This window comes from Saccopteryx bilineata, chromosome 5, assembly GCF_036850765.1.
Source record: "Saccopteryx bilineata isolate mSacBil1 chromosome 5, mSacBil1_pri_phased_curated, whole genome shotgun sequence".
In the NCBI taxonomy this organism is placed as follows: Eukaryota; Metazoa; Chordata; class Mammalia; order Chiroptera; family Emballonuridae; genus Saccopteryx; species Saccopteryx bilineata.
In genome coordinates this window covers 174,244,282-174,262,164 of record NC_089494.1, presented here as the reverse complement: position 1 = coordinate 174,262,164, position 17,883 = coordinate 174,244,282, and the positions used below count along the sequence as shown (strand labels likewise).

General features: G+C 32.2%; 1 protein-coding gene across 1 annotated transcript in view; it reads left to right on the top strand.

The window, feature by feature from the left end:
* AIMP1 (aminoacyl tRNA synthetase complex interacting multifunctional protein 1) overlaps window positions 1-17,883 on the top strand; it is a 33,396-nt gene that overhangs the window by 5,480 nt on the left and 10,033 nt on the right. The window contains exons 2-5 of the mRNA XM_066278775.1: window positions 3,671-3,804; window positions 5,010-5,123; window positions 6,979-7,146; window positions 8,961-9,172. Of these exons, the coding sequence (XP_066134872.1) occupies window positions 3,671-3,804; window positions 5,010-5,123; window positions 6,979-7,146; window positions 8,961-9,172 (628 nt within the window). The remainder of the gene's footprint in view (window positions 1-3,670; window positions 3,805-5,009; window positions 5,124-6,978; window positions 7,147-8,960; window positions 9,173-17,883) is intronic.

The following is a 17,883-nucleotide window of genomic DNA, read 5'->3' as shown; positions in this document are numbered from 1 at the left end:
CATATTGAAAACTGTGAGGAAACTAGAAAACTTAAAAGTTTTGAAATTCAGTGAATACCCAATGTCAAACTGAAAATTTCCATGCAGCAAGGTGGCACAAAATAGTAAAAGATTTGTCTGAGTTTAATCAATGTTGTTGTTAAACTTGACACAGTTGTCCTAAAATAATTTCATTAAAAAAAAATTCTCCAATTTACTTTGTTACCTACATGCATCTGAAAACTAGGTGAGTACAAAGAACATGTTTAAATTTTCTCTGCTATAAACTCAGCACATAGCTCAAAATCAGGGACCATAAGTAAAACTGAAGTAATGAACTTTGTTGTAGGGACCTGGCAGGTAGCACAAATGAAAGACAACAAGGAGTGGTGAAGTATATTTTCTTGGTTAGTTACAAACTCTGTTAACCCCTGATCTGTGTGGTAACAGTTGTAAGGAAACCCTGAAGAACATCAACATAATTAGCTATGTGGCAAAATGTATTGCTCATGGTATCTCATTTTGCCTGGGGTCACTCTGAGATATGTAAAATTATATTCATTTTACAAATGAGAAAACAGGCTGAGTATTAAGGAAATTGTTGAAGTTTACAGAGCTGTTAAGTCCCAGGGGGGCAAAGGGTTTGATCCAAGGTCTATGATTTCCAAGCCCATGTTCTTTTCATTGAATTTTATTTTATTTTATTTTATTACGCTTGTAATAAGTTCTTAATATTCAAAATAAAGAGAAGTGATAATAGTAAGTACATCATAGTGCTGTGATGATTAAATAAGTTAATACTGTAAAGTACTTTAAAAAGGAGCTGGCAGATACTGAAGGCAAAGTTAACACAAGGTGTTATTAATACCTAATAATACCTGTTAGAGAATTTGAAGTGGCTTCTAATATTATCCATAATTATTTTATATATGAATAATTGAGTAGGATTGCTCATCCCTCTATAGTCTCAATATTTTAAAACTTTGTGGCCTAAATGTGTATTTTCCACTAATATTTCTGTTACTATTATCTATTTTTTTTATTTCTTATCTTCTAATTATATGGTTAGAAATTATTTTTACTGAATATTTCAGGTGATATACATTTGTCAGTCCTGGTTTTATTCACCAATTTGAAATTTAAATTAGAACTTAATCTAAGCAAGTACTATTTGTAAACTTATGGCCAAGTATATAAATTATACTTATTTTAAAATATATTTACATATATTATAATTAAATCAGTGTATAAAATATATAGCATATTAGTGTTCTGAAGTATTTAAAGTTAAAGCATAAGAATTATCTAAAAGTTGGATGATGTTTTACAGGCTTTTTTTATATTTGTGTGAAAGACAGTTTGAAAGACTATACTTTCAGGGATCATTTCTATAGTTCAATATATTATACATTTGACTTACTCTTCAGTAACCTGTTTCCTTTTAAATGTGGGTAAGATTTTTTTATTCAACACTTTAAGAAAATTTATATAGTGTACTTATAAAGATGTCATTCAAGCTAAATTTATTAGCAGGTCTTTTGTTAAACCATCTCTTGCCAAACTGGAATCATTACGTAGTCTTAACTAGCTGTAATCCTTTTCGTGTTTTCAGTTTATGATAATATTTTGATTTCAGAAAAACTGAGATGGCAAGTCTTTCCATTTTATATTTCCTAGTCTTTTAACGCCTTTAGATAACTGACATTAAGAATTTTTCTGATTTTTTTTCTAATTGTATTTTTTATCAGTATCATTCAAGATTTACCACTTTCCTTTATTACATTGTTTCATCTTAGTTGATGTGTATGTGTTAAATATATTCAGCTTATTTGTGCTTCTGTATTTTGAAACATGGCATTCTTTCTTCTTTTTAAATGTGTGCCAGTGCTTTAATATGTACTATAAAAGTCATATTTATTTTACTTTTATAAATCTATTTTGCAAGAAGTTAAAAGATTTATCAACTCAGTAAAATTACATATAATTTTTCTTTTAATCTAGGTTTTATGATCTTTATTTTCCAAATTATTGTTAGTCTTAGTTTTGAAACTGTCTTAGTGTGATTTGGGGCATGAGTTTTATGTTTCAATTTATCAGCAGTTTGGCTAGTATTTGTGAGATGACTTTCTGGAACTGTTGGTGAATTCATTAAAACTATTTTACATTTTAAATCTATTTGTTTATTATCAATTAAGATGCTAGTTTACTAGGGTTTTTTCTAAAGTGTGTTAATTTCATACTCATCAATTTTTTTTTTTTTTTTTTGGCCAGGGAAGTAAAAGTTAAATTATTCCAAATCAAATAGTCATTAATTTACATATTTGTGATAGCTATATTTCACCTATTGAATATATTTGATCATTACTTATCTTAGGCTGAAATAGAAAGACCTTAACTAAAAGACTAATATAGTTTGGAAACTAAAAGTTCATAAGAATGTCATTTTTTTACTTTCTTCATATGTACATTAGTATTTTTCTTTGAAATTCTGACTTTGCGAACATTTGAGGAACAACCGGGTATTCTGTGTTCATTTTGTTCATAAGTGGCAGAATTTAAAGTGCTTTCTTTATTTTCAATTTTGTACCTTTATTTTTGCTCTGAATTTTTCCAAACTGTTAAGTAATAGTTCATGTAGAAAATGGGCCGTTTACTATGTTTTTTTCAGCTTAACCCCCTTTTGTATTTTCTTCATGTACAACTTTATAGGTTATTTTGTTTCTATACCATTGTCACTTTAACATAAAAGTTTTTGAGGATTGTTTTTCCTTTTAGTAAAAAATAAACATTTCAAAATGTTCTTTATATAGGATGGATATTGAATCATTTGATATTTTAGAACAATCTGATTGTTGATTATTAGCATATAAATAAAAATTTTACCATGTATTGAGTGTGCATCATTTATTTAAAATCAGAATGGTTTCAGTAATGCTTGTGTCATTATACTTCATGTTTTAAATATAAAATTATAAGTTGTTATTTTTTGAATCATATAATCAGGTAAAACAATTTGTAGGATTTGTTATGATTAACACTGTTTTTAATGCGAATTAAAATAGCACGGTGAATTAATCTCAGAATTTTTGCTTATATAGATTTTTTTGTACATGACAGGATGTTTTGTAATTTTTATGAATTCTAAAATTAAAGTTCTAATAATATTCTTTTACAAGGGCTCAGTATATGTATATACAGTATATATGCACAAACATATATATATATATACTGACGTTACTTCTAAGAAGGCATATGATTAACATTGATGTTTTTCTAATTGTTGATCTTTTTCTTTTAACTTTTGTCTTTTCTAATCACATATTCCTCTTTAAAATTGTGCATAATTAAATAAACAGAAACATACAATATGCAAAAATAACATGTAAAAAGAAATTTGACAATTCTTTGGAATATGAGTGTGGTATTTGGTTATAGTTTAGATAAGGTGTTGCTATTCTTTTTCCTTAGTTTTTTTGTCTTATGTCATAATGTTCTCAGTATTTTAAAGCTTTCTTAAGACTTTACAACCTAAAAGTGCTGCCTTGGTTTTGTTGTAGGAAAAGTGTTTTTCTAACATATTGACTTGGTACAGTAGAAAATATTTTTCTTTTTAAACTGTTTGTTCACAGTCTCCTATAAAATAAATTTATTCTTTTTACAATATAATTTACCTCTTTTATTTTTCGCTTAGGATTTTCTGCCGTTTCTTGGCAAAAATGGCAACAAATGATGCTGTTCTGAAGAGACTGGAACAGAAAGGTGCAGAGGCAGATCAAATTATTGAATATCTTAAGCAGCAAGTTGCTCTTCTTAAGGAAAAAGCAAGTAAGAAAAATTTAAATTTATAAAGGAGATACTTAAATTCAGTTTATATATTAACAGACCAAATAAAGTGTTTACCACAGAAATTATTACTTTATTTTGATGATAACTTGTATATTCCTTTAATGTTTTAATTTTGAGTGAAATTATAGTCTAGGCTTAAGATAAATTAGAATTGGTACATAGAGAATGTATGGCATGTAGGGAAAATAATGTATTATTTTCAGACTGCTGAGGGAAAAATGACATTTGAAATAATTTGGTATAGTATTAGAGATTAAAAATAATGATAATTGGATGAAATCAAATGCAAACTGAAATATCTTCCCTAACCTTGTATAGAAGAGAATTTATACTTTTATATTACTCTCTACTAAGGCATTTTCTGAAATGATTTTCTATTTTTTTCCACTACTTTACATTTTACCTTTAGGATTTAGGTTAATTTTTGTTCTGTTTGTTTATATTTTATTTTTCAATAGCCAATGTTAATATTTTAATGAAACTTCAAAATATCTAGTAAATGTTAGGATATCTGGCATTCCTGGACCCAGCCCAGTAAATGCCAGTAATGACTCCCGTTATTTGTGACAACCAAAAAATATTCAGATTTTTAAAATCTCACCTAGAGGGCACTAACCTCACTAAGAATCATTGTTTTTCTTTTATATGGTATTTTCATATATCCTGTTGCTCACTTTTAGCACACATATCATGAGCAAATCTTTGAAGTTATTTCACTCATTAAATGTTTGCCCAGCTCAATTTCTGAAACATTAGGAATAAAAGATTATTCAGGTACTTTTACAAGGTAATGAATAAAGAAATGAAATAACTTTATATTGTTTGGTATCTTTATTAGATCTCAGATTTTTAAAAAATAAATAATTTAATATATCTAATATACCTCTTTTTGTTACAGATTTATCAGTATTGACACTTTGAGTCAAATTCTTAAGTTATCGTGAGCATTTTTATAGAAGCTAGGAAAATCCAAATACATTTATTGTATTCTATTATTTTACAGATTTTCTCCCTTTTCTTTCTTTTAAATATCACGTTGTTTTAATAATACTAAATTCTGATGTGAAGGAACCGGCCATTTTGTTACTAGGATACTAGCTATGTTTATACAGGCTATTCTCTCTTTCCAAGTAGTATACATGAGAAACCTTTTAGGAAACTTAACTCGATTTTCTTGATCTTAGTTTTGCAGGCCACTTTAAGAGAAGAGAAGAAACTTCGAGTTGAAAATGCTAAATTGAAGAAAGAAATTGAAGAATTGAAGCAAGAGCTAATTCAGGCAGAAATTAAAAATGGAGGTGATTAATTATTAGGGATGACACATTTTTGTTTATAATAGGAACTATTTCTTTTATTGTTTATTAATTTAGGTATTATGCTTGGTCTCTAATCTTACCCTCATAGTGTCCCTTCTTATATATTACTCTTCCTTCATAGAAGGAAAAATGGAAATAACAAAAAGTACATCATTTTGTCTGAGATTATGCAAAAAATGGCCAAAAGTAGCAAAGCCGGTGTTCAAAACCTATGCTTTTAATCTCTGTAGTACAACTTGATTATCACTATTTCCTGTTGAATAGTTATGGAAAGTAAGCCATAATAATATTTAGTTAATAGTTCTTTTCATTATATTATAGGCATTGTGTTGTTGCCAAGTGTTGCACATACATTATGTATTTTATCTGTAAAATTGTGTGTACACAAATACTCTTGTTTTGTACACAAGAAATATTGAAGCCTAGAAACTGAATTTGTATGAAATTGTATATACTTTTTAAATTATCTAATTCAGTACATAATTATCATTTCAGCTACATGTTGTGAATAAAGTTAAAAATGATATTGAATTACTTTAAAGAAGTCTAGATAAATTACATTATTATAAAACACTAATAAAAATAGTTCAGTTACAATCTCAAATTATCATGCAGAAAGTCATTTTATTATATTATAGAAAATCCTTCTTAGGTGAGCTAAGGAGGTCCAAGTATACTATTTTCTTTTGGCCATTATTCTGTCACTGAATTATTTTGAATACTGTGGTATGAGCTCTACTCTTAGCTAAATAAGGAAAAATTAATAATGTATGCTTAAAACTATCAACTAGAAAGAATATCATTTGTCATTGGAAAATTTGAGGCTAATTGAGTAGGAGATTTGGAATACAGCTGAACAGTTTAAATATTAGCATATAAAACTGCTTTTTATTTAGCCCATTTTTAGAAGATTGCCTTAAAACATAAACTTTTCAACTCTGAAACAAATCAACAGTTTGAATTAAAGTATTAAATTCTGTCTAATGCTAAACCATGAAATAGGGATACATGTAACTTCACATTACTAAAACAAGTAATGGCCTCCAGGAAATTTTAAAAAATACCTCAGAAAGTGGTCTGAATATTGGCCAGAAACTAAGCCACATCAGATTCCGTCAAAGGATTGCATTTTTCCATGTTTACTAGGTTATGAAAATGTTTTTAAAATTGCTAAAGGAATTTTCTTGGCTTCTTTAAAAAGTTGTTTTTTGAAATAGAATTATGAACAAGTAATGCTGTCTGTCTATTAACTCTGATATAGAAATGACTTATTTAATATATTCAATATTTACTTCTCCAATTCACTGTTCAATATAAAAGAAAACCTCTGAAAAACATGCTATCTTACCAAACCATGAGAGTAACATCTCTGGAGACAGAATATCTAAGTATAAATTCGATTTTCCTACATACTGTATGTGTGATGGGCCACTTTTTTAACAGATTTTTATCAATTTTTAACTGATGATCATCTGTTAGTGGGGACGGGAATAGAATTTACTGCTTAAAGTATTTATGAGAATTACATGAGTTTATTCATATAAAGCATTTTGGAAAGTGTCTGGGATATAGTAAATAGTAGCTATTATTGTTATCTATAATTTTCTCAGTTTAGTCATTAGTAATTAAGGGAGAAACATGCATTTATTCTTTTTATCATGTTTAAAATTTACTTAATACCATGGCAGCCTTTTTATTGTCTCAGACAGTAGAGACCTAATCAAATACAATAAATTTCTTTTTTGAAAGAGTTCATATTTGTGGTTCAGTTTTATGGTTTTCATATTGTTTGTTGGTTTAATATAAATGACCTTACCTATTTCATTTTCTGTATTAGTGAAACAAGTACCATTTCCATCTGGTACTCCACTGCAAGCTAATTCCACAGTTTCTGAAAATATGATACAGTCTATACCAATCACAGCCATATCTTCTGGTGCCAAAGAACAGGTAAAAGAGGAAGGAGGAGAAGAAAAGAAGGTGAAAGAGAAACTTGAAAAGAAAGGTATTTAACTTCAAGGTTATTTGTCTCTTGACTGGTTTATGAGATCTAAACATTTTTTGATAATAATTGTAATGTCAAAAAGAAAGTTCAAACTTTTGTGAACCAGAATAAAGTTAGGAACAGAATATTAGAACATAGAAGCTGGACCCTAAAGGCTATGTGAGGTTGACTGGGTTGACACAGTAAGAGTGTAGAGAGCCCAGCATAACTAAAGTCATAGTTATGTAGAGATCAAGTGTAGTGGCCCATATGTAGCATGGTATAACTCAATTTTAGTTTATATTTGGGGGGATCACTTTAGAAAAGTCACAGGTAGAAAGTTAACTTAGGGCCAGCTGTGAAAACAGGAAAAGGATGTTCCAGTCAAAGCAAAGTGTCTGAATTAAGGCATGGGGATGTTAAAGTTTTAGGAACCCATAAGAACTAAAGTCGAAAGTATATCACTATACACTCAGCCTACCAGACTAGAAATCTTACAGTTAACCTTATCCTGTCCCACTTTCTCAATTTTTGTGTCTAATTAGCCACCAAAGCCTGTAATTCCTACTATCAAAAACAGCTAGAACCCCAATCTGTGCCTTAGTTTTGTTAGGTGCTGCCTTAGTGTAAGGTCTCACGATCTTGCTCTCTCTCTGAGTTAATGTGAAAGCGTCCTCTTTTCTAGCTTATTTTTATCTTGCTGCTTACTGTTTTATATTTAAAATTATAAATTTGACTCCTTTTTCTCCCTATCTACCTTACTGCTTTCTAAACTTCTTTTTACCAGATTTGTCCAAAAAAGTGCTTTTAAAACTTATTTACCTCTCATGTCACTTATACTTATTTAAAATTTTTTGGAAAATATAAAATGGCTAAGAGATTGTGAACTCATCTAAGCTAATTTAGCATCTAACACTTATTAATTTCTTTTAGTAAACATAAGTAGACTCTTATTAGTTATAAGCAAATGGGAGCTATACATCATCTTCTACATAACTTCATCATTAGTGGTATGGTTACAATGAAAGTGAGTCAGACTTATTTTTTCACTTTATAAAATTTATTAGGAAGTAGGCGTAAAGCAGTTATACACTGTGTTCTGAGTTTGAAGTCCATACTCAAAGAGGATGTATGTTATTGTTGACTGCAAGATCAGTCAATCTTCTAGTCTAATGAGACAACAAAATCCCCCTTTCTGGGAGGAGGGAGCATACAAAACCTAGTAGAGCGCTCCATCTGGAATACGTCTGTCCAGTGAACTTCATGTGATGATGGAAACGGTACATTGCTGTATTACCCAACACAGTAATCAGTAGCCACATGTAGCCCATAAAGATTGGAAATATATCTACTGTGAGGACTGAACTTTTCATTACTTTACATGTAAATGTAAATAGCTACATGTGGTTGGCAGCTCCCATATTGAACGGTGCTGGCATAGAAGAAGGCTGTTCCATAGGTGTTTGGCTGCTACGATTGACAGATTTTAAAATTCTGCTCAGGCAAGGGCTGAAATATTTCTAAAATCCATTTTGATGATTAACAAAGCTTTTGGTATATGATAAAACTTTGATAGAAACAGTGTGGTGTTGGCCCTTGAACCATAGTTTATCACCCTCTTGAACTGGAGATAAAGGCAGTTATTCCACAGGGATATAGCTGAAATCGGGTTCAAGATGCCATGTCTTGAGTAAATAATTCTTTCCTGTGTTATTTAACTAAAGGTGTAATAAACACATTTATTTTCTTTAAGCTCATCAGTATCAGTGCTATAGAATTTTTCATAGTGTATTTTTATTTTACTTCTGATGTTTACTGATTTATAATTTTTTTAGGAGAGAAAAAGGAAAAAAAACAACAGTCAGTAGCAGGAAATGCTGACTCTAAGCCAATAGATGTGTCCCGTCTGGATCTTCGAATTGGTTGCATCGTCACCGCTAGAAAGCATCCGGATGCAGATTCTCTGTATGTGGAAGAAATAGACGTTGGAGAAGCAGTCCCAAGAGTGGTTGTCAGTGGCCTGGTGAGGCATGTTCCTCTCGATCAGGTAACTTGGACTAAAATTACTTCTGCTACACATGACATTTTATTTCCTCTTTCTTTGATGTTTTCCATATAATTTTGTATTAGATGACCAAACAGCATTAATCAATCGATTAGTTTGAATGTGATGAATTCCACCAAGAAAGTACACAAAACTACTAAAATCTTACAAAAGATCTTTACTTAGGATTGGATTTATGAGGATAGAAAGAAATGTATTATTTTTTCTCAATTAAGAAATGTTTTTAGTTATTTTATATAAAATACCATGTATTTATAATCAATGTTTCTCATGGAATTTTATTACTAGAGTTTTTTAAGAAGTATCTGTTATATAAAACCAAAATTACAATTTAAAAGTGAGAGAACAAGTTTTATTTCTTTATAATTAAAGAAATATTTTCATAATTTAAGGAAAACGTGAGAGGATTATGGAGATCAAACTACAATATTTATGATATGTTTTTAGTTGTTAAAAATTGGATGTTTTATATGTTACTTAGGTATTTAAAAATATAGAAAGTATTTTTTACACACACATATATATATATGGCATATGTTTATGTACAGGTGTGTGTGTGTCTTTCCAGTGACAGTGGAATGAATTAAAGACAGTAATAGTTTTTAATTTGCTCTTTCAAGATGTCTTCTATACTAATTTGAGTCATCCACCTATTTCCTCTGCCCCATTGTACTTCAGAGATACTGCAAAAACTGCAAACTTCACCATTAAGATAGTTCTGCCTCTCTGTTCATTCAGCTCTGTTGCTTTATTGGCTTTGTGTACTTGGACAGATCTTTACATTTATTCATATTTCTAGATGCAAATATTTTTGACCACCTACAGTGTACCAGAAACTATTTTAGACAAGGGATTCAGCAATTGAATTAAGATGATAGTTTTTTTTAATAGTCCTGCATTGTGAAACTCACATTTCTATGGAGTAGTCAGAAAATTGTAATATATATTCTGTTAAATAGTGATAAATATAAAAAAAACAATAAAGTAGGAAAGAAGCTTGGAAATCCTGAGGCTAGGATGATGATGTCATTTTATATAAAGTAGTTAATGTTCGGAGAAAATGTGAGAATAAGTCATGTCTCTATCTGGTGGAAGAACATTTTAGGTAGCTATATCAAATGTATGCCTGAGATGTTCAAAGAATAGCAGGAACCAGGGTCACTGTTACAGTAAATAAGGGGAAATCAGAGATAAATTTGCCAAATAACATAAAGTCTTACAGATCATTGTTTACAGATTATTGTAAAGACTTTGGCTTTTATTCTGAGTGAGATGAAAATCACTAGAGAGTTTTGGGGCTAAGGAATAACATGGCTGCCTCCTATTAATAGGATCATCTAGCTTCTCTGTTGAGATGAGTGAAGAAGTTTCTCTGACAGATGAAAAAATATAGATTTGGCACATGTATGTGTTTTTTTTTTTAACATTCATCTTGTATAGGACCAGGGCTCCTTCATAACTACTTATGAAGGTAGGTTAATTAGGAGTCTTCGAGAAATAGGTTAATAAAGAGTGTTGAGAAAAGAACCAACTGATCCAGAGCCAGTTAAATAAAAGCTCCTCATTGGGGCTTCATTTTTCTTCTTCAAACAAGTTGCTGACTTTCTAGTCCAAAGCTGTCATCATTCACAGCCATAAGCAGATCTCTTTCTACACATCTGTATCTAACCCAGCAAGGTAGTCCTAATAAACATTCTGTAAAGCAGGGGCACTTAACCCACCCACCCCCAAATTACATACAAGATTTTATAGATTTGTGTATTTTTCAAAAGTAAAGGTTCACAGATATTATTTACTCCTTAAAAGACTGAATCTATCTAACCTGTTATTTTTTTCCTACATAATTATTATAACATTTTTTAAGCTCTCATATATGTGGTATTTTCTAGTTATTTGTTGAAGATGAGTCTTATTCATGAGAACCTCCAAAAAGGGGGCCTTTTGAATTTGAGAGTTAGGCCTATTTATTTAAATAAAGTACAATTAACAGACAATATTATATTAGTTTCAGGTTTACAACATAGTGATTCTACATTTATATGCCTTACCATATGATCACCATAAGAAGTCTCATAACCATCTCTCATTAGTTTTTATGATAGTGTTTTCTGTTTCCTGTGCTGCATATTATATCCCGATGACTTAGTAATTTATAACTAGACGTTTGTACCTCATTCCACTTCATCTTTTTCACCCATTCCTCTGGCAGCCATCAGTTTGTTCTTTGTGTCCGAGTCTGTTTTTTTGTTTTGGTTTTTTAGAATCCCCATATTAATGAAATCATATGGTATTTTCTTTTTCTGTCTGACATTTCCCTTAGCACAGTACCCTTTAGGTTCAACCGTATTGTCACAAATGTCAGTATTTCATTTTTTATTGCTGAATAATATTTTTTGTATATAAATACTGCATCTTTTTGATTCATTCATCTATCGATTTATACCTACATTGCTACCATATCTTGGCTTTTGTACATAGTGTTGCAGTGCACATTGGAGTGCATATATCTTTTCTAGTTAAATGTTTTTGTTTTCTTTAGATAAATACCAAAAGTGGAATTGCTGTTTCGTATAGTAATTCTATTTTTAATTTTTTTTAGAAAAGTACATACTGTTTTCTATAGTGGCTGCACCATTTTTCACTCCCCCAGTAGTACACAGGCTTCCCGTGTCTCCACATTCTCGTCAACATTTGTTATTTGTTGACTTTGATAACGGCCATTCTGACAGATGTGAGGTGTTAATGTCTGTGGTTTTGATTTGCATTTCTCTAATGATTTTTTGTTTTTTACAGAGACAGAGAGAGAGTCAGAGAGAAGGATAGATAGGGAGAGACAGACAGGAATGGAGAGAGATGAGAAGCATCAATCATTAGTTTTTCGTTGCGGCTCCTTAGTTGTTCATTGATTGCTTTCTCATATGTGCCTTGACTGTGGAGCTACAGCAGACCCCTCGAGTCTGTAACCCCTTGCTCGAGCCAGTGACCTTGGGTCCAAGCTGGTGAGCTCTGCTCAAACCAGATGAGCCTGTGCTCAAGCTGGCGACCTCCAGGTCTCTAACCTGGGTCCTCCTCATCCCAGTCCGATGCTCTATCCACTGCGCCACCTCCTGGTCAGGCTTCCTAATGATTTTTGATGCTGAGCATGTTTTCATATGTCTGTTGTCCATCTCTGTGTCTGTTTTGGTAAAAGTTCTATTCAGGTCATCTACCCAGTTTTTAGTTGAATTGTTATTTTTTATGTTGAGTTGTATGAGTTCTTTATATAGTTTGCATACTAACCCCCAAACAGTTAATGTCATTGCAGATATCATCTCCCATTTCTTAAGTTGTCTTTTCATTTCGTTGATGGTTTCCTTTTATGTGCAAAAGATTTTTAGTTTGATATGGTCCCATGTGTTTATTTTTGCTTTTTTGTCCATTGCCTAGGAAGATATAGCCAACAAAATATTGCTAAGAGTGATAGCAAAGTGTTTACTGCCTGTTTCTTCTTGGAGTTAAAATTTTAGTTCTTAACACTTAAGTGTTAAAACATTTTGAATTTTTTTAATAGAGTATAAGGATGTGGCCCACATTCACTTTTTTTTCACATATCTATACAGTTTTCCAACATCATCTATTTCTATCCTTCAACTTTAGTGAATTTATTTGTTTTTAATTTTTTTCTGTGGAGTCTTTAGGATTTTTATTTATAGTATGTCATCTGTAAATTGTGATGGTTTTACTTCCTTTCCTATAAAGATGTCGTTTCTATTACCTGCTAGGGCTTCCAATACACTGTTGAATAAAAGTGCTGAAAGTGGGCATATTCTGTTAATGATCTTAGAGGAAAAGGTTTCAGTTTATCAGTGTTGAATTATGTTAGCTATGGATTTGTCATATATTGGCTTCATTATGTTGAGGTATGTTTCCTCCATACCCACATTGTTGAGAGTTTTTAACACAAATTGATATTGGAATTTTGTCAGATGCTTTTTTGGCAGCTATTGAGATGATCATATGGTGTTTATCCTTGGTTTTGTGTATGTGGTGTATCATATTGATTGGTTTGCAGACATTGAATCACCTTTGCATCTCCAGAATAAATCTCATTTGATCATGATGTATGATTTCTTTTTAATGTATGGTTGAACTTGTTTTTATAATATTTGGGGGGTTTTAATACTTTTTAGAAAATGTTTATTTTATTTTTAGGTACTGAGGGAGGGGGGGAGAGAGAGAGAGAGAGAGAGAGAGAGAGAGAGAAAGACAGGAACGTCAATCTGCTCCTGTATGTGCTCTGACTGGGAATCAGACCCACAAACTCTGCACTTCTGGACAGTGCTCTTAACCAGCTGAGCCATCCGGCCGGGGCTCTAATATTTGGTTTTGTTGAGAGTTTTTGCATTCATATTTATTAGAGATATTGCCTATAATATTTTTTACTGTAGAGTCCTTTTCTGGTTTTGGTATCATGATAATGCAGGTCTCATAGTATTGAGTTTGGAAATACTCCTACCTCTTGAATATTTTGGGAAAAGTTTAAGAAGAGTAGGTGTTAATTCCTCTTTAAATGTTTGGTGGAATTCACCTGTGAAGTTGTATGATCCTGGATGTTTCTTGCAAGTGTTTTGTTTTTTTCTTTTGATTACTTAATTAATTTTGTCACTAGTAATTCTTCTATTTAAATTTTCTCTTCTTCCATTGGTCACAGTGGTTTGCACATTTCTAGAAATTGGTTCATTCTCCTAGGTTGTCCAATTTGTTAATGTATCATTGTCCATAGTATTCTTCCATGATTCTTTGTATTTCTATTGTGCCAGTTTTTAACTTTATTTTCATTTCTGATTTTATTTATTTGGGCCCTCTCTCTTTTGTTCTTGATGGGTTTAGATCAGTGGTTCTCAACCTTTCTAATGCCGTGACCCCGCAATTCAGTTCCTCATGTTGCGGTGACCCCAAACCAAAAAGTAATTTTGGTGGCTACTTCATAACTGTAATTTGGTACAGTTATGACTCGGAATGTAAATACCTGATATGCATTATGTATTTTCCGATGGCTTTAGGCGACCCCGGCGGGGTCGCGACCCACAGGTTGGGAACCACTGGTTTAGATAAAGGTGTATCATTTTTGTTTTTTGTTTTTTTTCAAAGAACCAGCTTAGTTTCAATGATCTTTTCCATTCTCTAATCCAGTCTATTTCTGCCCAATCTTTATTATTTTTTTTTCCACCTGCTAACTTTTGGTTTTGTTTGTTCTTTTTCTAGTTCATTAGGTGTAAAATTTGGTTATTTATTGGGAATTTTCTTCTTTCTTGAGTTAGGCCTGAATTGCTATGAGATTCTCTCTTAGAACTACTTTTGCTGCATTTCATAGATTTTGGAGAATTTCATTTCTATTTTTGTCTCAAGATTTTTTTTATTTCCTCTAATTTTTTCTTTGACTGATTGGTTGTTTAAAAGCATGTTGTTTTGTGTCTACATTTTCTTTTTCAAATTTTTTTAATCAAATGAGAGGCAGGGTGGTAGAAAGACAGACTCCCGCATGTGCCCTGATGAGGATCCACCCAGCAACCCCGCTCTGGATCTGATGTTCTTCCTATCTGAGACCACTGTTCTGTTACTCAGCAACTGAACTATTTTAGTACCTGAGGCAGGCCATAGAAATCTTCTTAGCTCCCAGGCTCAGCTTCCTCATTCAAGTCATGGCTGCAGGAGGGGAAGAGAAAAGGGGGGTAGAGAAGCAAATGGTCACTTCTTCTGTGTGCCCTGACTTGGAATTGAACCTAGGATTTTACACACCAGGCCAACGCTCTACTGCTGAGCCAACTGACTAAGGCCCAATTTTTTTTCTTGTAGTTGATTTCTAGTTTCATACCACTGTATCTAAAAAGATATTTGATATGTCAATCTTGAATTTATTGAGACTCATTTTGTGGCCTAACGTGTGATGTTCCATGGGCACTTGATAAGAATATATATTCTGCAGTGTTTAGATGAAATGTTCTGTAATTTTTTAAGTTTATCTGATCTAATATGTCATTTAAGGCCAGTGTTTTCCTATTTTTCTGTCTGGATGATCTATCTACCTGTGTAAGTGAGGTGTTGAAGTGTCCTATTATTGTAATACTATCAGTTTCTTCCTTTATGTCTGTTAATATTTGCTTAATTATATTTAGGTGCTTCTGCCTTGGAGTATAAATATTTAAGAATATTATCTTCTTGTATCAACATTTATGTTTGTGCTTTTTGTGTCTAAATTTTAGTCTTTGTTTTAAAGTCTATTTTGTCTGATACGAGTATTGCTAACTCAGCTTTTTTTCCCCTCCATCTCTTCACTTTTCAATCTATATGTCTTCCCATCTGAGGTGATTCTCTTACACACACATACTAATGGGTTTTGGTTTTTTTAATCCAGTTAGCCACCCCTATATCTTTTAGTGGAGCATTTAATTTGTTTATATTTTAAGTAAGTAATGATAGGTATGTACTTATTTTCATTTTTTTAATTGTTTTTTTGGTATTTTTGTGGTTCTTCTCTGTTCCTTACTTCTCTTGGTTTCTCCCCTTGTGGTTTGCTGAGGGTTTTTAGTGTTATATTTTATGTCTTTCTCTTTATTTTTTGTATATCTTTTGTAGGTTTTTGGTTTGTGGTTATCATAGATACCCTGTTTCCCCGAAAATAAGACAGTGTCTTATTTTAATTTTTGCTCCTAAAGACGTGGTAGGTCTTATTTTAAGGGGAGGCCTTATATTTCTAAGCTTGAAAAAAAATTACTAGGTCTTATTTTGGGGGGATGTCTTATTTTCAGGGAAACAGGATAGCAACCTGTGTTTATAGCAGTCTACTGTCATCCCTCGCCATATTGCAGTTCACTTTCTGCGATCTCGCTGTATCGTGGATTTTTAAATTGTACATATCTAATTTTGTATTGCGGATTTTTCACTATATTGTAGGATTTTTCAGTATATAAATATTTTAATATATTTATTATTTTAATTATTATTGCATTAAAATAAGCATTTTCTAGCCTAAAAAACTGAAAACAATATAAAATATACAAAATATTAATTAAAACATATTAAATGTATATTACATCAAAATAAAGCCTTAAAATATATATATAAATAATAAAGTGAATATAAGGTCAGTATGCGGATTTTTGCCTATTATGGAGGTGGGCGCCGGGGCGGTTCTGGAACCTAACCCCCGCGATAGACAAGGCTGCTGTACTTTAGGTTCATAGGTAAATTCAAGGCATTCTAAAAATACTGTTTTTATGTCCCCCTCAAACTGTGTTTTTGATGTCCTAATATAGATCTTTCTGTTTCGTGTATCCTTAGCTACTTATTGCATGTATATTTTACTTTGCTACTTTGGTCTTTTAACCTTTGTATTAATTTTTGTTTGTTTTTTGTTTGTTTTGTTATTTTGTTTATTCAGTGAGAGGAGGGGAGGCAGAGACAGACTCTTGCTTGCACCCGGACCAGTATTCTGCAAGCCCACTGGGGGGCAGTGCTCTTCCCATCTGGGACATTGTTCCATTGCTCAGCAACAGAGCTCTTAGCATCTGAGGTGGAGGCCATGGAGTCATCCTCGGCATCCAGGGCTAACTGGCTCCAGTCAAGCCATGGCTGCAGGAGGGAAAGAGAAATAAGTGAAGGGGGAGAGGTGGAGAAGCAGATGGGTGCTTCTTTTGTGTGCCCTAACTGAACTGGAATCAAACCCAGGACATCCACATGTGGGCCAACACTCTACCACTAAGCCAACTGGCCAGGGCCTATATTAACTTTTTAAGTGACTGATTCACTGCCTTTTACTACATATTTGCTTTCACCCTTGAGGTCATTTCTGTCATGTGGTGTTTTTTTTTCCTTAAAAAAGACCTTTAACGTATATTGTAAAGTTGGTTTAGTTGGGATGAAATTTTTTATTATTTTGCTTGTTTGGAAAACTCTTTATTCTTAGCTCTGAATGATAAGATTAAGATTTTGGTGTAGAGTATTCTGGCTTGGTGCTTTCCTTTCAACATTTTATATACAGTGGCACCTTGAGTTATGAATTTAATTCGTTCTGTAATCAAGCTCGTAAGTCAGTCAACTCGTATATCAGACTACCGATACTGGATTTGTGTGCCAATGCGCCAACTAGCGGCAGCTTCCCAAATCACTACTTGTATCTCGGAATTTCGTTCAGATCTCAAACAAAAATACCGACCGAGTCGCAGCTCGTATCTTAAAAATTGTATGTTGATCTGTTCGTATCTCAAGGTACCATGCCACTGTGTGTGTGTGTGTGTGTGTGTGTGTGTGTGTGTGTGTATTCTGCCACTCCCTTCTGGCCCACAAACTTTCTGCTAAGACATCCGCTGATAGCCTTATAGAGTATTCCTTTTATGTCACTAGTTGTTTTTCTCTTGCTGCTTTCAAAACTCGCTATTTTTTAAATTTTGTCATTGTTAATTACAGTATATTTTGTTGTGGATCTCTTTGGATTCAGCTTTCTGCACCTGGATAGCCATTTTCTACCCCAGATTAACAAACCTTTCAGCCGTTATTTCTTTAAATAAGCTTTCTGACCTTTTTTCTCTTTTTTTGGTTGTGGGAGATGACTAATAAAAATGTTATTGTGTTTCATGTCACCTAAATTATCCTTGCTTTTTAAACTTTTTCTTCGGTCATTTTTTTAAAATATCAGGAAATCCTTGTCAGTGGTC